Source organism: Dermacentor variabilis, chromosome 9 (assembly GCF_050947875.1).
Source record: "Dermacentor variabilis isolate Ectoservices chromosome 9, ASM5094787v1, whole genome shotgun sequence".
In the NCBI taxonomy this organism is placed as follows: domain Eukaryota; kingdom Metazoa; phylum Arthropoda; class Arachnida; order Ixodida; family Ixodidae; genus Dermacentor; species Dermacentor variabilis.
Genome location: NC_134576.1, coordinates 49434267 through 49457295, shown reverse-complemented (window position 1 = coordinate 49457295; position 23029 = coordinate 49434267). Strand labels below are relative to the sequence as shown.

Genomic DNA, 23029 nt, shown 5'->3' with positions numbered 1-23029 from the left:
AAAGAAGGTTCTCACCCACTTTTGTCGCCTCGCTGTGAAGTGCCCTGCTCAAGCGCTTCGCGAAAATTTTGCGGTGACTCGGGGTCGCTGATGAGATCTTCCAACTTGTCGAACACTCTGATTCGCTTTCCATGTACCAAGACAAGCTTGTCCATCTCCTTCAGGTAATGCCCTTGGTTGCAGACCATAATGCGAGTCTGAAAAGAAGACGCGTCGCCACACAAATTTATTATAGCGAACACGCTAGGCACACCACAAAGGTAGAAATACAGGCATAGCTTGGTTAGTGACAGTCGCAATGCTTCATAAACAACTATTTCGAATTAGAAAATATTATTGCACAGAGCGCCTTTTCAGCAGCAGTTATTCTGGTGATACTGCCTTATTTACCGTCTTTAATAAAATAACCAAATCACTGTTACTACAGTGGTGCAACTACACTTACTACATTACTGCAAATTACTACACTTGTCTCCGATTCTCTCTGCTGTCTGCGGGCGCCTCGAAATCGCTTAGACATCGTAACCTGCAGTGCCAGCGATATAATACTGCAAGGAGTGGGCGGTGCATGGTATAAATTGGAATTGACCACAAGAAAAGCAAGTGTACAACAATTGAAAGCAAGGAAGCAAAGTACAACAAATAGAAAGAACAATAATTGGTGAGCGGCAAAAATATACTTGCGAAGTAATTCACGTCGCAAGCCTTGTGAAACGCTGTCAGTAACAGTTTCAGGCAGATGGTCCTATATGGAACATTCAAGTGAGAAGAACGAGTATCTAAATCGGATTCATGCGGCACTGCATTTCATGGACCTTGCAGGCGCGGTCTCCACGGCAAAACACTGTGGAGACAAAAGATAATTTCACCTCTATATCGCAGACTTTTCAGAGTATATATAGCATAGGACTATCAACTTATGCCATAGCCTCTATTCGCTCAAAGGGTTCTAGCCTATCTTAGCTTTATTGAAGTATCAATGTGGTAGTAATATTCATTTGAAACAAACCTGGAAAGTCGAATTTGTGCACGTTCAAGCATAATGCATAAATTGGCACACTGAACATCCCAAAGGCACGCTAGCGTACTCTAGTATATAGGCCTGACGTTGTCCTCTAAAGCATCTCTTTCTCAATAAGTGGTGCTTTGCTAAAGTTGCGCTTACTTAAATTCGGCATCCAATAGTGGCTCTCGCGGAGACTTATGTACTGCGGTGCTCGACATCGCCATGGTCAGAAACTCACAGGCGTTCTTTGTACATGCAGGTATTCGCCCATTTCCTTTCTAGGTACACCTCGATGCTTCTGGGCATGCAGGCTTTGGGGAAACTGGCGTCTGCGCCTCTAGTGCTTGACCACTGATAAACCATCGATGGAACACTGCAAACACCATTACTGCAGTTCACTGCCTCGTTTCTGCATCCGCCAACTTCGGCTCCGAGTGTGCTCTTCGCAGCTGGCAACAAGTCACAGGCAGCGCTATCATACGAGAGGCAAGGTTATTTAAACGCTGCGTCTTCGAAACGCTGCCAGGGCCCAATACCAACATGGTCAGGCTTACGCCGGTTCTTTTTATACTTGGGTTATTTACAACGCGCTCCGAGCTATAACAGCTGATCGTTGTATCAGTGTGGTGTTGGGATACAATTGTCTTTTTTATGCTATGCAATATTCAATTTATACGATTTGTTAGTCCTTCCACTCGGTGTCCCAATTTTACTGTAGCTCTCGGAAGACGTTGAAAGAAGACCAGGTCCTGTGAGGGGCCTCTTGTGCTTGGTTCTTCTACGAAGATACTGATAGTACAAGCTTAAAATAACGTTTACGACGTTGTTAAGTGGCTCGAATGTGGTCAAACGTGCTTTCTGCAAGACATGCATGTCATGAACGAGCAGAAAGCTGCCATGGATACATAGATGCAGCATCTACTTAGCCAAGTAACTGTGCTATAGAAGGCGACACGCTTACAAGCAGAACTTCTAAGCTCTGAAGAAAATTAAAGCTATTATTTGAAAACAAAAATAACACATCAAGAAAAAAATGACCTTCTAATATTTGTTGTAATAAAAGAAAGACCGGTAAGAGTAAACAGGACACTCCTCTCTTTATTAACGCTAGACGAAAAAACCATGCCACGACATAATGACAGTGCTTTCCAGCTGTCGACAGTAGATATTAGATATTATAATGCTACGGACCAGTGACTACTAATTTGTAAAAGAAATGGAGGCGGTCTTTTATGAAAGAGTTATACAAAGCTGCCAAAATCAGCCCTAAAACCCCGTGTGGTCCCACTCTCGTGCTTGCCAGCATGAAGTTTTGCTTCAGCGGAACGCCGTGACTCTGGAGGGTGATTTGTAACCCATCAAGTCGAGCTCACAAGCTAAGACAGCTTCAAGTAGAAGCTTTGGGTTAATTCGGGAACCCCTTAGGTCGGTGACTTACTGGGAAAAAGGAACTATCCATGAGCACGCAAACATAAAGAAACCTCGAATTTCGCCTCTCCACCTCGCCCACATCAGGCTTCTCTCCTAAGCATCGTAATACATCCACATGGTGAACCGCCGAGAATAAATTCCCGTTTTCAGTGTCACCCGATTGCCCGCGACCCCCATCATTGACGAAACCGTTGGCGTCCACCCCGGATCCCACTCCCCGACTACTTTATTCCTCTGGCCATCCTCGTTCTTACGGGCCCCACTCCGACAACGTTGCCTCTCAAGAAATTGGCGCTGAGTCTCACTACACCCGCCCAATTGTACGGTAGTTTTCTACCGCCAGCCCTTCTGACCATCTTCACCGAGTTGTTCTACAAAGCTCCCTGTCGAAAAACCAGGCGACGCAGCCACTTAGGTAGCGCTGCGTTCTTTCAACCAACCCAAAAGCCTTTTATTATCGCTCGCCACAATGCAGTAGCTACTCGACGTAAAAGATGACGGCGCACATGTTACTGCTCTAATCGGCGGTCGGACTCACCTCTGGATGGTGAATGCTTACTTCGCGAAAAAAAATCTAAAGCTTGGAACGACAAAAGCAGTCCGTGTCGCCGAAGGCGGAACAGCTGCTGTCATCCAAATTTGTACCGCCTGCGTCTGCATCTCCAATCAACACAAAGTTGTTCTCTTCACTGCCTTTTACCAATATTCCATAAAGCAATCTTTCACATTCACTCCCTCCCCACGAACGTTGCCCTCACCGACTGTTCGGTCAACACCTTCAGTTCTTGCCTTCCCCTTCTGGACCTTGCTAGTCAGACACCGAGTCGCCTCAATTGCGCTTACGTACAGCGGTCACTTGCCACCTCAAGCGTTGACATACGTCGATTTAGTATTGTACCATAAAAAGGAGTATTGCGATTTTTATGCTGCTGCATATTTACAAGGATCACCCACGAACCGCGTTCAAGTTAACGTGGAGCTCGCCTTGTTTCTCAGCAAGCCGTCGCTGCTGATGACCTCCCGGAACAGGCAGCTGGCGACGACAGGGTCGAGAGAGCTGAGCGGGTCGTCGAGCAGGTAGACGTCGCTCTGGCTGTACACCGCCCGCGCGATGGAGATGCGCTGCTTTTGGCCGCCGCTCAGGTTTGTTCCCTGAGTGTGTTAGATGCGAAAAGATTGACATGACAACTGACGTGATAACCGATTGACATGACATTGATAACTGAGTTGCGCGCTATTCTATACATATACTAGAGCTCCCTGCCGGAAAACTCGACGCTACTATTCTATAGATTTCTACTAGTCGGTTATTCGTGATCTTCAAACGACAGCTCCTAAAAAAAGAGACAAATTAAGAGACGAGCGTTTACGCTATAGTTATACACGTGTACATTATATTTATAACAAACTTTCATTCACGGACTCAAGCAATCGAACGGCTTACGGAAGAGACATGCATGCCAGGAGAGTCGACAGCTACATTAGAAACATGATATTTCAACGCTAAAGAAGGGCGTCCCTCTAAGAGTAACTGCCAGCAAAAAAGTGCGGTGTCAGTTAGAGCAGAATTGCAAGACAGAATACTTGCAGTGATAGTCAATTGGCAATACCGGCAGGTAAGAGAAGGTAGTGCTGGAACCCTAACGTCCCAAACTATTGTTTAGAAGTGAAGTGGCTGGAAAGGCACGTTTCTGAGTTCTTTAGCATTGTCTTCTGCAGCACTCAGTTATTGTCGAACTGAGCTAATTCAGACATCAAAAACACACAGGAGATTATTTATTGCGTTTACTGCATGCTACGCTGCTGAAGGGCTGTATGAGACGCTGTAGTGGGGAACTCCGGAGCAGTTTTTACCATCCGAGCTTTCTTTTTTCAACATGAAGCTAAATCTAAGTCTCTTCCAGTTCTATCCTATTAAAAGGGGGGCAGTTTAGGAGCGCAGGCACAGCAACTTTGTGCAACAGAAATTCTCTTCGAACTTCTTGCATGAATATTTTATGGTGCTCATTTCGGGAGCCTTTAAATCAAGGGGAAGGGGGCCAGGATAATCTGCATTGCACATGAGCTTAGAAATAGTGGCCAAGTTGACTTCTTTGTTTATTTAAGCACCATGAATAAAGCGTAGCAGACTGCATGATGAAAATGACGCATGCTTAAGGAAACAAATATTTGTGGCAAAATTTAGTGTCGGCCCCAAAGGAACGTTGTTGCCAATATGGGGCTGTGTATATGGGTGTTATTAGTTTAGCGAGTGCTTGTAGCTCGTCAGACGAACACAAGCGAGCAGGAAAGATGCTCTGCTGCTGATATATGTGCCAGTGAACGTAACTGCTAAATTTACACAACGGAGAACGCGAGGCAATATTCTACCTTTTGCCGACGCTATTAGCAACTAAAACATTTTTTAAAACTTTTTTTATCCTCTTACCGCATGCACAATAGACTTCTATATTTGCTACTGAAATGCTAAAACTTACTGTAGGCCTTCTTAAAGCCAAGCGCAGATATTCTTTATGTGTACTTGTAAGTCTTCCTAACAATTCGATATAACACCTTGGTTTGTACTCCTGTTCTTTTTATTCTTTTCCCGATTTTTTGTCAGAATGTCAACTGCATAAGGTCGGGAACCCACGTAACGCAGTTCTAAATCAGATGGCTGAAATAAAAGTGTGTCTCAGTCAAATGTTTCGTTCTATCTATGAATTTATCCCGGGAATTACTTGTGCTCATACTGTTTGTGTTAATTGGTCAAGTTATTACAATAAAAAAACGTTGTAGCAATTATTTATACCTTGTTCCAGCACATCCATTTTGCATACCAGTACCATAATTTGAATTCGTGATTGTATAACTCAGTCGGATGTGTGAACATGTCGTTATAATAAATGGCTTAATTTACGTTTCAGCTGTATATTACTCTCATAATTTCACTCCCACCCATTTAGCTGTAGTAAACTTGAGTTTTCACCCTAGATATGCTTGTGTTACTGTCTGCCATATTTGGGGGCGGAGACCTTTTCAAGCCTGCATATAGCTTTTTGTTTAATTGTCCGTTTGACACTGAAATCTAAAGGTGAGCGATTGGCTGATTGAAATTGGGAATGAAGCAGTCGTAGCACAAAAGGAAAGCGCAGGACAACGTGATAAAGTAGAACAATCATATCTCGTATCACATTTCGGTGTTAGCGACATTCGTTAGCGCTGTTCTCCGTAAACGGAACTCTACCTTTTCTCCAACTTCGGTCATATCTCCTGACTGCAGCCTGTTGAAGTCGTTTATCAGTTGACAGCTTCGTACAACTCTTTCGTAAAAGTCCGCGTCCATGGATTTTCCATACACGATATTGTCCCGTATTGTCATATTGTGCAGAACCGGTAGCTGAGGCGCGAATGCTATGCGGCCCTGGAAAGAACCAAACACGTAAGATTCTTAACGAACAGTAATTCTTTATATTGTATTCATTTACTAAAACGGTCACCATAGTTTCATCTATAGTGGGCGTGAAACTTTACACACATACACAATGCCCTGAAATGTCCATGCCAGCAAGAGTGTGGATGTCAGAATTTATATTTTCTTGGACCAGCGTCTTTTCTTCTCCAAAGTTCTTCCAGCAAGCTGCATCTCAATATGGTGATATAGCAAATGATCATAAAGTCAATTTTGAAACAGGTACGTGGCTCTGCCTGGCAGAATAATAAACTTGCAGCCGCAGAATCCTTACGCACGGCAGTTAGAACCACCGCTTGCAGCTTGGAAAGTACTTACCAGTTTGGTTAAAAAAATCTTAGGAATTCATCTTCAGCACTGAACATTATGATTGAATGATCACAGAGTTTGCGTGGCTACCGGACTTTGCTGCATAAGCATGCATGCGGCTTTACTGGTACCAAGCTCCATCTGTTCTTTCTAAGGAAAAAATAGTTATTACTAATAATATTGTGTCTTTTTCTCGACGCGCGGTAACCAAATGAACTTTCTGAAGGGGTTATCAGACAACTATCGAACGATTCAGTATATTTGCAGGCAGAGCCATCTGATTGCTGCAAGTGATGATTTACAGACCACACAAAAGATTCGGGCTCACACAGTTTGCAAACATTAACTCGCATTTAATGACTTGTTTTGTTTGTTATGACAGAGAGGTACTGCCTCGATCATTCTAAAAAAATGTGCGCGGATACAGTTCTTGCTTGACTAAATAACGAGTCTGCAGGTTAATAATGTCGGTGACGCCTTCATCAGTATACTTGGCCAGAGCAAAATTGAAAGTTGCAATGAAGGTGTACTCTATAGAGTCAGGCGCGCAAGAAAAATCCTGTGACAATGCCAAGAAACACAAACGTTATCTGCGCTTAACGCGAAATGCGGTGCTTTAAAACCAGTGGCTCAAAACGCTGCTACCGAATTGAAGAGTGGCTCAAAAACGAAACCTGTGATAACATGCGGTTTTAATACCAATTTTCACCTATTGGTGTTACTTCGTTTCCTTTACAAAACGAGGCAAATGTGGGCAGTGACAATCTCACGTATACATGCTTTCCCCTTCGCCCTTATAACAGCACGAAGCCTTCCAGTGTTATTTTCAGGCAGTGCTACTGTGTTTTAAATTGTTTGAGCAGTGGTTCATAGACATAGAAATCATAGACAGCATAAGTTTCGACACTTCCAGAAGGTGTAGATATGAATCGGGCTTATAATACCTCACTAGTATGGCTCAATGTCTTCGAAATATACTTTCGCAATGCAGCGCACCCACATAGCACTGAAAATAACAGTGACACAAATAGGGTGCTAGTCATATCTGCTATGGAAGCCAAACTATTGTATGCGACTGATACAAGTTCGTTTTATGTACTTACTCTGCAGGTGATATCGCCCTTAATTAGGTGCATGTCTCCGAGTATAGCAGCGAGCAGAGAGGATTTGCCGCTGCCCACAAAACCAACGACGCCAATCAAGGCCCCTGGCTCTACCGAAAGGTCTATATCGGTCAGCTGGGCAAGAGAGACACCGTGGGTAGGTTTCGCCCACGAGAAGGAGCACTTCTGCAGTAGCACGGTACCTGCAATATTTTTTTCAACAGTTTACCGCTCGAAGTCAACCAATGTGCTTGCAGCGAAATTCCGATTTCCATAATGATGAAGTTTCTTCGAGGCAGAGAAAAGTTTACTGGCTTTTCAGCATCAAAAAGTCACATTTGATGGCGTAGCATTTCTGTCAACAGATTCACACGCACGCATACGAGGGTACACGTTGGTAGGTGCCAAATTCTGACTTTTACGTTAAAAGAAATTCTGCAATGGTCGCTTTATTTGCCAACTGAGGCAAACTGTGCAGTGAAACCTACAGTCCCAGTAATTTCTACCATATGTCTATGAGACCGCTTTTAAAAAAGGTTGCAGTACATTCGTCCTCATATTACATCCGTTCGCTGATCAAGGTTGATGCTTTCGAAAAAACAAAGCACCATTTCTTACGATGCCGGTAATACTTAATTGGTCATTGGGATGTATCAAAGTACACAAGAAACGAATACTATGTGCTTGTTTTCAATAGGGACTATAATACCTTGCTAATTATTTAGCCACCGAAAATATAAGAACATTCGGACAAATTAAAGGTTTTGTTTTATTCAAAGCACCAAGGTGAAGGTTTTAAATTGTTTGCAAATTACCTTTGTAATAACCAACGACTGCGAAATTTCTATAACAACATGACTTTGAGTATTCTGCTGTAATCTCCTTCTGTATCCATCAAAATAATAAAATAAGTTGCTTTGTCCCCTTTCGGCAAGCACACATTTTCCAAAGGTGATTGCGCACATTAAAGGAACGAATTTCACCTTCGTTACAATAAAATAATTCAGAAGTTCATGGCAGCTGTCAAACTCCTGAGCTGGAGGGAAGGGCCGCGGTCAGAAACGTTATCGCACGTAACTACTGTGCGCGATCTGCCACCGCCACAACGAGCAACCAGTTATCAAGCCAATGTCTGTTACGAGTGATCCATGCTTCGAATGTACAGGGTAACAAGGAAACAGTTTCATTGAATGTAGCATTTTCGAACCGACATAATTGATGGGACTAAGAGCGTCTATATTTATTAATTATCATATAATCCGCATACTTTTCAATGGGAATCACCTTACGTTCGTGTTTTTATGAGCACTATACGAAACGCGATAGAAAGGCACTGGGACTGACCGGAATATTGGCACAGACGCTTCTAGATACTGGACTATGACAAGACATTCAGGGTATACCATTATAAATTTAGCAGAGCAGTGTCATTCTTCCGCACAGCCTTAAGTCATAATACCAAATGCGATTACTGAGCCTCCAGAATGCCATGTGCATGAATCTATGCAGCATGTTCTATGTGACTGCACTCAGCACGTGGAAGGTTGACAGAGATTGCCTTATACTGTTGCCCACCCCGACAGCCAATCTTTGTCAGAGGAAGTAATACTGGGCCCTGGGCGGGACTGCAGATCTAGTGTACAAGCCATCCAGGTCTTACTTGGCTACGCGTCTCGATTCTGGGTTGGGAGAAGGCTTGCCCATGTGTTCTGCGCTCTGTTATAGTCGTTGCCCACCTTGTTCCTTTTTTGTCTGTTCTTTCGCTCGCCACAGAATAACCGCCTACAGAAAAGTGTTTCTGCCTTTGTTATCCTTAAACTTTTTTGCTTTTTACGATTCAGCTCCCGGCACACGTATTTGACAATTGCTGAATGCTTCTAACATTCAAAGGCTAAACAATATAAACTCCATTCCTAAAAGTGATGCTCTGTGCAACATTCTGCATTTCAAGAAGCGAACAATGTAGTGGTCATTTCGTGTATCAATATTGACCTTGATGAACAAGAGCGAGAGTTAGAAATCATCAATAAATAAAGTTAAAAGCCAAAATTTCAGTCAGAAAAATGCAACACATTTTGTGCAAAAAACAGCCCTATGTGGCTTAGTTGAAAGGTATATTATACCTTAACGTTTGTAAGTAGGACAAGTTAGTAACGCTTTGCATATAACAACAAAGGGCGGCTTGCTACCTTGTCTCGTGGACGCATTATTGCTGACGTCACATTTTGCTTCCTTGAACTCTTCCGCCGTGCAGAAGTCTGCTATTCTCTTGAGAGAGAGTTTGGCCTGAAAAAGGTATGACAAGCATTCTACGAATAACAGACAGCGTTGCAGAATTTAAACGCTTGTTATAATTAGCCGCAATAACAATCATATTTGAAAGTAATTCGAATCAAACCAATATCTAACGGAAATATGCCGACTACATTCACACCGGCTCTTAAGTCACAGTTTCGATAATTTGATCATCCTTGAATAATAACAGGCTATAAAAAACCGGCAATATAACAGGCTTCGGAGCTGGAGCTCACTCAACCGAACAGTATGCATGCGGTTATGCACTTACTCAAGGATGCAACCACAATTCTTCATTGCAATAATTAGGCTTACCTGTATTACACACTGTGCTTAATGACAGCAGTCACCAGTAATTCTTCAAGGCATAATATTTACTGCAGACCTCCTGGCCTAAGCGTTGATCTTGTGTCAATCGTAAACTGCCTCGTTTTAAATATAATGTTAAAGCACGTTTGAAAGAAAACATCAGGGCAATAATACATTCTCGAAGGCGACCTTCATCGTAACAATATCATTAAAAGCACTTGTTGTGAGACACTTTGATAAAGATTTGCGCAGCCTTGTGAACATTCTTTTATTACTACCTGCGCTCTGAGTGACAATGCTTGAAAGTGGCGTCAGGTGAATCGTGGAAGAGCTAGCGCGTCCGGTGACGGTCATTCATTTTCTTTGCCTTTTTTCACCTTTATATTCAGTTTTGGACACACTATCCATAAATCAGTTATTGAACATTATATTAGCAAAGTTGTTGCACATAGAGGTGCACATACAGAAAGAAATTGCATTCCTCACAGCTTTTATATCCAAGATATTCCAGTAGAACCTGCGTCGATTGGTCTTCATAGAAAGTTTAACTTTCACATTTCATTTTATCCGTTCTTCACCACAAGTTCCCCCGTAAGGATTGTCTTGAAAAATACATCGACCTGAATATGTATTAGAAAACTAGGGCTCTTTTATTCGATAGTACATTTTATTCACAATTTTATGAAGGTAAAGAACAACACATATTGCCAAGAGTGGAACTTAACAACCGAAGCCTATATAGGGCGAAATTGAGTTCTGAAAAGCGTGCAACACTCAAATCCCAACGATAGCGTCGAGTCAGAAGTCACGGGCGGAGTCTGTTTTCCATATATACATGTATCGTCGTGGGCTTAAAGGCAATCCTTTGCAAACATGAGTTACAGCGCATACATAGACAATTAAGGGACAGAAATAACGACTAAGACGAGCGCTGACTTCCAATTGAATTTTTATTTCGAATAACAATCATATACGACCAGGAAACCAAGACAATAGCGCCTCCTCCAAAACGCAAAGCCAATGTGAGCAAGCACTCAAAATTCAAAGTAACCACAACCGCCCTCTTAAGAGGAACGAGAGCGCATGCACTGTTCCAAGAAAGCAAGTGCTTTATTTGTTAATGCTATTGACTGCTTTTTGACCGAGTCTCCCCCCCCCCCCCCGCCAGAAATCCCTGCTGCTTCAGTGGTAACTGTGATGTTTTGATTACGGTACCTTTCTACGATACTGGTCCTTTGAAAGAACGGAACACAGCCACATTGTGCGCAATGGAGTCAAAGAAACACGTCTTGCTCTTTTGGAACTGTATTGCTGTATTCTTGCAGTCCAACATTTAAACATCTACCCGTTTGCCCTACATTAGACATACCGCATTGCAGGGGCTTCTTGTCAACGACACCTTTTGTACAATCCATATACTTTTTTGATGGATACTACAATTAGTAGTTTCTTTAGCAACATGATTAATTCCAACGCAAAGTTTTGCAAGTTTTCTAGGCGCAGAAAAAAAAATTGCCAACGATTACGTTACTTCCAAATGTAAAATTTGAGCGCAGCTCTTCTATATAAACCTTATTGTCGTAAATTTCAGAGCAATCTATACGCTTCATATATAGTGCAGGGCCGGTAATTTGTAGCGATGTCTTTTCCGATTCTATGCTTTTTCAGGCTTTTCGCGCTTGGCCAGTGGTCAGAGCGACGTTCTGCCCACATTATCACCGGGATCAGGCGGCCATGTGTGGTGGATGATAAGAATAGCATAGAATAAGGCATAAAGCATCGCTACAAAATAGTGGCGCAGAAGACGCCGGGAACACGTACAATCGCTACTAATTGCAAAGATTGTGCTTGTCGAGGTGGCTAAATTGAAACGCACCAAATGCCTGCGATAAATTCATAAGGGCGTTTCACATCGCTTGTCGATACATGCGCCCGTGGCTTAATCGACTCCTTCTTCAGTCAATGAGGTGTACGGACGCGGAATGTCGGGTTCTTCACGAGCAGCTTCAGCGACCCTTTTGGGCCGCGGTACTTCAGGTCAACTGAAAGACCAGGCCAGGACTACCAAATCATTTTACCAACGCTGCGAACAGGTGCGTCCGTTCTGCATACGACTTTTTTTTTACATGGTGACGCTAAGGCGAGGCCTTACAGAGTCGAACATTTTCGAGACGCTCTTACACGGCTGTCTCCCATGGCGGAAGTGGTCGCGCTGGGTGCATATCAAATGAAGCATCTGTGGGGTTGACATTAAAGAACGGAATATGAGGTCGCTTTTGTTTGCTGGAAAAACGAATAATATTGCCTACACCGAGCGGCTTGTCTGATCTAATTGGCTGACAAGAGCCGAGAAACACGCTCAAGTGTAGAGGTATCCGATGGGGCCGAGCCACTGCCCTGAATATCGATAACCGGATGAAGAAGGTGGTACCAGTGACGGCGATTTGTCCGCTTTCCCTTACTTTGCTTCCGATGACTTGTTCAAAATCATGGCGGCATGCAACGGCACGATAAGAAAGCCACTAAAACGGATCCTCAGAAATACAAGAGTTGGCAGAACGAGGTCATAAACGTGCCGAAAGCGCTCGAAACGTTACACGGCCACGCAATAAGATTTATTATACGCAAATAAACCAAATAAGCTCAAGCTCTCCGGCAAGGGCGAGTATATCCACTGCCTGAGCGATCGGCAGCAGCCATCTTTCTTTCCTTTCGGAACTGGTCAGCCTGCGGCTATTCAGAAGAAAATTCAGCTTTGTTCGGCATATTAATGCATCTTTACGGCTAAACGTCACTTTGACGTGGTGAGTTTTTGCTGTTTTGTGACGTCGCGTGACAGGCGGGTGAAGCGGGTGCAGCCCAAAAACTTTGGACCCATAGCCGAGGGCTAATGGAGAAGAGACGTCGAACCAGAAATAAATACTTTTCTTTTGTTTGGTCAAATCATGTATAATCAGTGTGTACACGTCATATCAGATGGCGAGCTATCGCGGTTTTCTTGACGTCGCGTGACAGGTGAAGTGGGGGTGGTCCCAACAGGTTTTCGAACAATCGCAGAGGGCTCATTGCAGATTAGAATAGAGAAGTTTGGAATAGTCTTACGTTATAGCGACCCTGGTTAAGGCAAGGCCGACGGCGACGCGAAACGCGGGGACGGGCGCCAAAGAGCTGCGCTCTAAAAACTACACCGACACCTAGGGTCCTATAATGTAAAACTATTCTAATATGTTTTATTCCGATCTCTTGCCGTCAAACTTGCGTAACCGCCAACGCCTGCATCGGGCGGTAACCCGCAGGGTTGTCCGAATAGAGCAATAAAACGCTCCCTCGTTTATAGGAGGTCACTTTTGTTTGCTCTAAAAACGAACAACATTGCCTACGTTGAGCAGCTTGTCCTATCTAATTGGCTGAGAAGAGGCGAGGAGCCAGCTGAAGTGGAGAGGGATTCGATGGGGCCGAGCCATTGCACTGAAAATTGATACCCGGACGAAGAGGGTGGTGCCAGCGTCCGTGATTGGTCCGCTTTCCCATACTTATCTTGCGGGGGACGGTCGAAAATCGCGACGGCAAGCAGCGGTAGGTTGAGAATGCCGCTAAAACGGATCCTCAGCAAAGAATAGTTGGCGGAACGAGGTTGTAAACATGCCGAAAGTGCTCGAAAAAGTTACACGGCCACGCAAAAAGCTCTATTGTATGCAAATAAACCCATGCTTTCCGGCTTGTGCGAGTAGCTAGTGCCTGAGTGATCGGCGGCAGCCATCTTTTATTCTTTTCGGAATGGGGCAGCCTGCGCCTATTCTGAAGAAGTTAATGCATCTTTAACGCGTACAGGTCACTTTGACGTGGTGAGTTCTCGCGGTTTTGTGACGTCGCAGTAAAGGTGGGGGAAGTGGGTGTCGCCTGAAAACAGCCGAGCGCTAATGGCGAAAAGGCGTCGCATAATAAACAACTACCTTTCTTTTGTTCTTTCTAGTCATGCTTAATCAGTTTGTTCACGTCATATGAGATGAGGAGCTGTCGCAGTTATCGTGACGTCGCGTGACAGGCAGGCGAAGTGGGGGTGGTTCCAAAAGGTTTTGACCAATGACGGAGGACTCTTTACAGAATTGGAATAGAAAAGTTTGGAATAGTTTTACGTTATAGCGCCCCTGCTCTTTGTCCTATTTTCTTATTTTAGTGAGAGATCCCATGAATGTACGGGACAACAGCCGTCTGATTTCTTCGGTGATGCACCTGAGGCTCTATGCCCTGAGGATCATTGCTCAACCTACTACGCAAAATCTCTGAGAACGAGACAAGAAGGTTGCTAGGGGTACCCAGCCGCCTTCAACTGAGTGATCGGCGAACTGTAACTAGGTTCTATTAAACGATAGCAAGATTTATTTAGCGCATTATGCAAGTAGGCATGAGCAATGCCTCTCCTAATTAATTTTGAATGGGCGGATGCATGGGATAATAAAGGCATATTGACACACGGCTCACACATTCAGCAAATATGATGCCGAATGAATGGTAGTCTCAAATCTAGAAGCCTAAAAAGAAACGTGTTATGGAGTGGGCGCCGTTGTTTTGTTTGCTGGGTCATATATGATTGTTATTCGAAATAAAAAAAATCAATTGGAAGTCAGCGCTTGTCTTCGTCGTTCTTTCTGTCCGCTTGTCAATGCATGCGCTGTAAGGCACGTTTGCAGTGGATTACCAAATAGCCGCTATTCAAACCCTGCTTCAAGGTAATCGCTGGTGCTCAAGTTGTAAGGAAAGGGCGCGAGAAAATTTTCATTTACAAAAATGAACTCAACTTGAAGCAAACATGAGTTTCTTGTTTCCAAACTACCCATTGCATCCACTTGTAAAGCAAAAACTGTCAACTAGAGGACAATATTTCTCCGGGATGAATGTCGTGGACTTTTTGTATTTTCAAGGACCTCGTACGGTTTCATAGAATATTTTTGGGCACGAAAGGTTCATTTTGCTGGGCCGTGACGGCAATTAAACGTAAGCGCCCGCTTGAATGTACTGGAGACAGCGTCCGGTGCACCTAAAATTCACAAGTGTATGAGCTTTCAATTTTCAGCGAAACAATTCAATTTTCGTGGACAAACACGGCTCAAAGCACGTCGTTTAGGCACCGCAGCTTGTGTAAATAATTATGTTGCTGTGCATCCAAGACCCACATATGATCATGTCAATGATGACTAGTTCGTACGGTCAGCGTCATTCGTTAGGCTACAAATTTGGCCTTTATTTGTAAATTAACTTTTTCCCTATGCTCCCTGATGTTCTTCAGCTCTCTATCAGCAATAATTATGGCATTTTAGAAGTTGACGAGGCCGTAGAAAAGAAGCTTGCTTGAAAGAAATATTGCTGATATTCAAGCATTCATCAAAACTTTTATTGAACACAGTACACGGAATCGTGGACCTGCCAAAAACAGAAACAAGCGCAAGTAGGAACTGCTTTATGACTTCAAAATCATTAGCATAAATAGTGACAACATCTGCTCTTAGTTCACAGATCACACGTGCACTTGCGTGTGCTAAGGCAGGTACTTGTGAAACATTATGCACAACATTTAAGAGCGCTGGCGTGCGAGAAACACAATCACAGTAAGCATTATCTATTGAGTTATTTATGACGTGAAAGCTGATGTAGGCTTTTTTAAGGAAGAACATATCCTACTCGTACAACCTTCAACTTCGTATCTGTTTGCCAGTACATGGAGAACCTTCGTGTTCATAGTTTCTTGGGCCCTCCAGTTTGGCAATTTTTCGAGGTGCCAGCGATGCCTGCATAAACATGGTATTTGCTGTTGAGTTGTAAAAAAAATGCACACGATGCCACTTTTCGTGAAATTTGTGGCCGCCACGCCACACAAAGCCAACATATCTCAGCTCCAGTACTTCAGCAGTCACGCTGTCAGTATCCAAGCCAGATCTGGCCGCATGGCCGTACGTTTTATGAGCTGTGGCACCGGTGAAAAAATGTTATTTTTGAAATCCGCTGGAGAAGTACGTTTCGAGTTAAATTTTAGTCGCTTTACTTTGACGTGCCGCTCTTTTCAAGTCGGCTTTCGCAGGGTTATGTATTTTCCTGTTCAGTGCTAATAAGAACAATGAGGAAATATTTCCATACGTCAACCTCATTGAACATATGGTCATGAAAGATTTGACACTTAAGTGAAACCAAAGTGTAAAGTTAAGTAGAACTTTTTAACGCAGCTACGAATATTACGCTACGGTTGCTTGAATATACGCTGGACTTTTGGAAATTTCATTCCCCGTGGCAATTTTGTTTCGCACTCACCTGGCTGAAAAGCCTTAGCGCTTGGGCGCTGCTGCCCATTGCGAGATCGGTTATGTAGAGCAGCGACACGCAGGAGAACGACAATGCTGGAGTGAGCACGATGTCCGGTTCCAAAGCGTACAGTGTAGAGAAGAGGATGATTGTGAGCTGCAAGAGTCGTGCAGGATATATCTGAACACTTCGCAATACTTGACTAATCACAGAAGCGTAAATTCGTCAAAAAGATATGTAAAACATAGTGACGTACTCAAACATGCAGCACGATTACGGATAAAATCGACTCTTTACTATGCATGTATTACAAAGCTGCCTCCTATGCACACGCGGACTTGCAATGCCAAGCAGCACGCCAACGCGCTGAATTGGTATTTATAAATAAAGTATTTAAAGTACCCTAGCGTGAGGACGTCGCCCGCGTAGGGTGAAGACGTCATCTGCTCTCTTGACAAATAACGTTTAATACTACTACTACCACTACTCCAGGCTTAATAACATGATGTAGTGCAGGGGCACGGCCACAAAGCAGACACACAGAATACTTTGCGCCCCATTATGTCATTAAGCCCTGCCTAGCATGAAAGATGAATTGAGCTTATTGTCCAATAAAGTTCCTGAAAGTAATAATGGGTAAAAAGAGAAATCAACCACTTGCCGATACCTACACTACCCCGGTATTGAGTGACGACCAAGGAAACAATACAGCGGATGTGCAATGATAATGGACATACAATATTTTATCTGTCCATATTTCGCTAAATGAACTCACCGTTCATTATTCGCAAGAACGCCTTTGGCGCAAGAAAAATGCAGAAGTAGAACATAGCGGCATGTCTTCATGTACATACATATCGTGACATTGTAAGAAGATCGTTTCATTCCCTAAAGGGAAACGTACAAGCCCCCCATGTTGCTTCTATCAATCAAAGCAGTGCAAAAGCAGAAAGTGCCGAAACGAAATGTACAAGGTGAAATAAAAGGCATGCATATAAGTGCTTATCCCTAACGCAAGCTTTATCTGGCATGGACTGTAGTGATTCAGCACGTGGCAGCGTCGGCAAATCATCAAGCGCCGGTGTAAGTAATCAAGCTAAATAACAAAATCAATTTAAAAGGCCAAACCAGACGCAGAAATTCAAAATAGTGCAACAGAAGTACCTAAATTTCTAATATACAAAGCTTTGGACCAAGTTTTTTTAAGGGACTGCACGAAGCTTCTGCATTTTTAAACAGTAATTTGTGCATTGATGCCAATATTGTACCGCATTAGCTTCTCCCAATTGCACGTACCACTGAACTAGTGGAGGAGTACACACAGTCCAATAGGGCGTCCAGAAGATTCACTCGGAACAACCATTTGAGCTCCACGTTTCTGGGGCGGAGGATGGTCTCCTGAAGGGCGTCTTCCCAGGCATACATTTTGACAACTCGTATCGTAGAAAGCAAATCAGCAATGGCCTTGAGGCGCTCGTCACGAGCCCGTAGCACGTTAACCTGTGAGAATGCGCGTTAAGCAATGCTTAATTTCGCTGTAGTGTAGACGACACCAGCGATGAGATACATTTGCCAACTTCATCACAAAGACTTATCGCAGGTCAATGCTTTAACTCTGCCAAACGAAAAAGCACTATTTTTGAAATCGGTGAATAAAAGTAAAATAAAAATGTAGCTGCTCTGCACATAGTTGAAGTAATTGACTTACGAAAATTGGACGTTCGAGAAGTCTTCTCACGGTCAGAGCGAAAAATGAGCTAAAAATTGATTCTGAATGCAAGAAGTGTTACGAACATGTAAGGTCAGCGAACTTTTTCTGAGAAACCACGTGGTTTATCCTGATGGTTTTCCATTGCACTTCTTCTGAATTCGACATTTTCGCAATATTTGCTAGTTTTGAACTTAAAGTGACGCATATAAGTTCTTGGGCGACAATATATATATATATATATATATATATATATATATATATATATATATATATATATGTTTGTGTGTGTGTGTCTGTGTCTGTGTTGCTCATATCATTGAACTAATTGAGTTTGCGGAAGTTTAAAGCTGAACAATAGACGCATTTCCAAATGCTTAATCAGATGCAATGCTTTTGTCACACTGCAGCCTGTTCGTTATCAACTTCGAATTCTACATTGAGCATCGTTCCCTCATATCTCATTGCATTCGTTACATCCTTCAGGTTTCTCAGCCACGTGGCTGACTACAACTTTCAGTGGTCCATATTATTTCGAGCAGCCGCTTACTGGAACAGCCTTCCGCAACTTCTCCAATTCATTTGACAATTGTACTAGCGCTAATAGCAGATCTTAAGTAGTCGCGCCTTATTTAGTGCGCAGTGATTGCATACATTTATATATATTTATGTATAAGTATGTTTACATGGTATATATTTTTGTGGTAAAATTCCTTAATTACCCTCTTGTTTCCTGTCTCTAGTTACGTGCACCCATCTTCATGTAAAACCCATCATCAGGGCGTTTTCAACTCTTGCTTTACGATGGCCAAATTCCGTGTTTTTTTGTAGGTTACGCTAGCTTTTTTTGGAACTATTCATCCGATGGACATTGGAGGGCTCGAGTGGCATTCCTGGATGAACCACTTAAACGCCAGACACTGTTCCTTTTTGTGAATTATTATCGTATAGCCAGGAATATTGTGGTCCTACTGAATCCCAGAATTCGACCACTCCGCTCTCTATTTCCCAAAAGGCATAAAGACAGAAGTACAGCTAAAACAACAGCACAAACCCAAAGAATACATATCAAATCCTGGCTTGCTCTTGAATGAGAAGACAGCCCGTTTTCTTGTAGGGTCAGCAATTTCTCCAACAAGCCCCGCGCCATGTCGCTACACTGTCAAAGCCGTTGTCACAACAGACGAACATTCTTCTCGCGGCAAAACGTGAATTTTCTGTATTCAGTGCCTGCGTTTATTTTTTGTTTATTGGAATGGACAACAAGTAATGCCAATATGCCTGCTTTAATTATTCTTCCTCTCAATGTGTCCCATAGAATAAATAAACACTGCGGCAACTATAACTTCTACAATTTCTGCGAATTGTGCATATTTACCCAATGGTATGACGTCGGTTGCTTGTGGACAATATACTGGAAGGCGCTCCATCAAGCGTGAGGTTTTTCGAATCAGACATAGGTAGGTTTTCGCGCGAGCAAATTCGTTTCAAGTGCCGCTTTTTTTACGCAGTGGTCAAAGGAGGGAGAATTACGAAAGAAAATCGAAGACAAGAAATGCCGACCTAACACGTGATCATGCCGGTGTAAGGTTTTCCAACACCACACTAGGCACACTCGGCATACGCCGTTCCGAAAAGGCAACGGGCTAGATATCAGCGTACAGTGGTCGCCAGAGCCGCATGGTGCGAAGAAGGCGACTAATGTATACGTCGCAATAAATGACCGAAGTTGCGCAAGGATGTCAGGAAAAAGGGCACATAGCGGTTCGCAAAGCACCAAAACAAGTGGGCATTGTTTATAACTTATCGGGAACCAAGCTCAGTGGGTCGAGTCCGACGAACGTGGGGTCACGTGTTGGGCCTATGTTTTGAGAGATAAATGTTGAAAGGGGATGCCGGCTACATGACCTACTGCTTTCTTTCACGGAGGAAGGGTACAAAGTAGTAGCGAACACTGGTCAACAAGATTGTAATCAAACGAATTGGCCCAAAACGTGATTGACAAGTCAGAGGGCGCGGTAAGGTTTTAGTGCTTCCCCTCTGCAAGCAGAGCTATGGCATGAGAGCCGAACAATGCCGCGTTCATTAAAAGCTCCCGTTAATAAAACATTCTCGACCCATACGCCGAGTCTCAGAGCTCACGTGTTCGGCCCATACCGCGAGGAAATGGGAGAGTACGTTCGCGTCAAAATTTGCTTCGTTGGGTATTGCTTCCCTCGCAGCTGATTTTCTTGCTACACGCCCACACCTACTCGATTTGCTTCCACCCCATGCTTCGAACCATTAGCATCGGCGCTTACCCAGAAGCGCTTTTGCAGGAAGGAGCTCAGAAAAGGCAGGAACAGAACCAGCACGGTCCACGCGGCGCAACACAGCGACGGGCCGACTCCGGTGCGCACTCCGAGCATCCAGAAAACGAAAGGGAGGAGCAGGGCTCCGAAAAGTGGCAGCACAATCGCCATGGGAGAGCAGGAAGACAGCCATGTGTCAATGCTCAGCAGCGCAGTGATGTGCCCGGCGGGGTAGCGTCTTCTGCTTTCGGTTGACATACTTGTGACCTGAAACGTATAAACCATGGCACACAGCATGAGTAGGCGTCCGAAATGGTGAACAAGCTTCGCTGGAAATTTATTATCTTATGTACCGACTTTCTTCTTTGCCAGGAGAGCAAGTTTAGACTGTCTAGCTGTGCTTGTCTTATCGGTATATGTAATTGTCTCTCATACGAGCCTCCTAAAAAAAGCCTACCTAAGACAAACCAGGCCTTGAGCCCATTTCAGGCGCACTTCCACATTTTATAGCGATTAAAATCCTTGGCTAATTTAAATATTATAAGGCAATGTCGAATCACATGCAGATCGAGTATATATTCACGGTTCGATCCGTGTTCGTCTCTAGAAACGACTATTCGAAATAGCGGATATTCCTTTACATTTAACATTAAGCGGACAAAAACAGTGCTTGGAGTTTTAAAGGAGAGAGAATGGTGTAAGTGCGGACTGCTGCGAATGATTCTGGTGCACATGAGCTGCATCTAGGGCGCAGCGGCAACAATTCCTGAGCGAATTAGCGCTTAGGACAAATATGCTCATCATGAATTATTGAAAATTTTTGAGAAGACCTTTTCACTTCTATGCTTCATAACACGAACTCAAGACTCTGAATGCATGTACGAACGCGTTGCCTCATTTATTTATTGCCAATCTTATCGCGGCTCCAGATAACTTAAAGCAGTTGTTTCTCATCAACAATCTCCTCAGTTGACCAGACGTCTCTCTGCCAGCAGCATTACACACGTTAAAATGTACCTGCAAATAAGCCATGTAGATAATGTCAGTAAGGCTATTCCAACAGCCCTTAAATATGCTTATTCCAATAACCCTTACTTTTTTAGTTTTCACGCTGCTTACAACTAACTGAAGAGAGTAGCCATCCCCTGTGAGTCACAGCAACTCCTCTGCATAATCTGATTTAAATATAGTAATAAAAGCAGTGTACACACAATCTAAATATGAATATGTTGTCCCATTGAAATATTGCGTTTCCGCGTGGAGGACATTCCATATGATTATGGCAAATCGCAATAATTTAGCTGCACAATATTATTTTACATTGTGACCATTCATCCTGTAATACTGTCCTAATTATTTATTTAGCTCTATATTGCGAATACTACGTGCGTTCAGAGAGAATTGTTGTAGAGGTAAAATATATTGCCGTACAGTACTAAAAGAAAGAAAAATTACTGCAGTATCTAAATTAGGCACATCTGCAACTGAGCTGCAAAACAAATGCTTTTATTTCTTCTAAACACAGCTATCAACGTAGCGTGGTAGCACAAGAATACCTGTTCGCCTCTGTACATTCTTGCATAAGCGAAAAAATACACGATACTGCTCTTTGCACAAGTTGTAGCGCAATGCTTGGAGCCTACGTGAAACAGTATAAATGCGCGTTATACACATAACCTTTATCCTCGTTAGTCGTGACCACATAAAGCCAGCAAACAGACAGAGATGCCAAGGAAACAGTAAGGGAAATCAGGTGTCGTTGAAAATAAATGTAGAAAATGATGACGGAAATGGAAATGATAGTGGACGAAACGATGACTTCCCGCCGGTGGCAGCCGAACCAACAGCCTCCGCATTACGCCTTCGTTGCACAACCAATTGTGCTATGACGATGGCTATGAATCCAGCCACTATCTTAGATATTCATGTTTGCTAGATCTAGCCCTGGTGTATTTTCGAGCGTCACTTAGGGCCATGGTGTCCAGATATGGGACGTCATTTTTCGCCCGCTGGTATCACGTAACACTCGAACTTTCGCTCCTGCTAGCGGCATGCTAGCTTTTCGTCCACTTTAACTTACCTTTGCTTCAATACTTTCTACATTGTAGTTTAAATTGCAGTTGCAGCTAATTTGCCCTATGCTTTCCGTTGCTTCATTCTCTCTTCGCTTTTTATGGTAATGATCAACAAAATTCGGGCCGTTTGGTTTCCCTTTTCACTCGTTTATTTTCTTTAGGTATTCAAAGGCTACATGCTTCTAATAGCGCTTTTGCCTAATGTTTTTATTAGTGGCCACAAACTATAGTGCAACAACTTACTTGAATCAAATGTAAATAACCCTAACCCTTGCAAACGAACAAGAAAAGTTGTCGAAGTACTTCTGCAATAAACCAAGCGTAACAAAATCGTATAACTGTAACACATATTCATTTTAGTGTGACGTTTCAGAATAGTAATTTCGATTGTGTGCTTCGTACCACTAGACAATTGCCTCTTTGGTGCTGACTTATTAAAAAATATAAATAAAAATTTCATAAATATATTTTAAGAATATATTTTAAGAACGAGCTAACGAGCGATGGAAAGGAGAATGATGGGTGTAACGTTAAGGGATAAGAAAAGAGCAGATTGGGTGAGGGAACAAACGCGAGTGAATGACATCTTAGTTGAAATCTAGGAAAATAAGTGGGCATGGGCAGGACATTTAATGAGGAGAGAAGATAACCGATGGACATTAAGGGTTAGGGAGTGGATGCCGACGGAAGGGAAGCGTAGCAGGGGTGGCAGAAAGTTAGATGGGCGGATGAGAGTAAGAAGTTTGCAGCGACGACA

At 43.2% G+C, this 23029-nt stretch overlaps 1 protein-coding gene across 1 annotated transcript in view; it reads right to left on the bottom strand.

Moving 5' to 3' along the window:
* LOC142558345 (ATP-binding cassette sub-family C member 2-like) overlaps positions 1-23029 on the bottom strand; it is a 144838-nt gene that overhangs the window by 67016 nt on the left and 54793 nt on the right. The window contains exons 10-17 of the mRNA XM_075670490.1: positions 20207-20464; positions 17495-17698; positions 16208-16354; positions 9490-9586; positions 7301-7503; positions 5664-5840; positions 3422-3589; positions 16-197 (exon numbers count right to left, since the gene is read on the bottom strand). Coding sequence (XP_075526605.1) covers positions 16-197; positions 3422-3589; positions 5664-5840; positions 7301-7503; positions 9490-9586; positions 16208-16354; positions 17495-17698; positions 20207-20464 — 1436 coding nt within the window. The remainder of the gene's footprint in view (positions 1-15; positions 198-3421; positions 3590-5663; positions 5841-7300; positions 7504-9489; positions 9587-16207; positions 16355-17494; positions 17699-20206; positions 20465-23029) is intronic.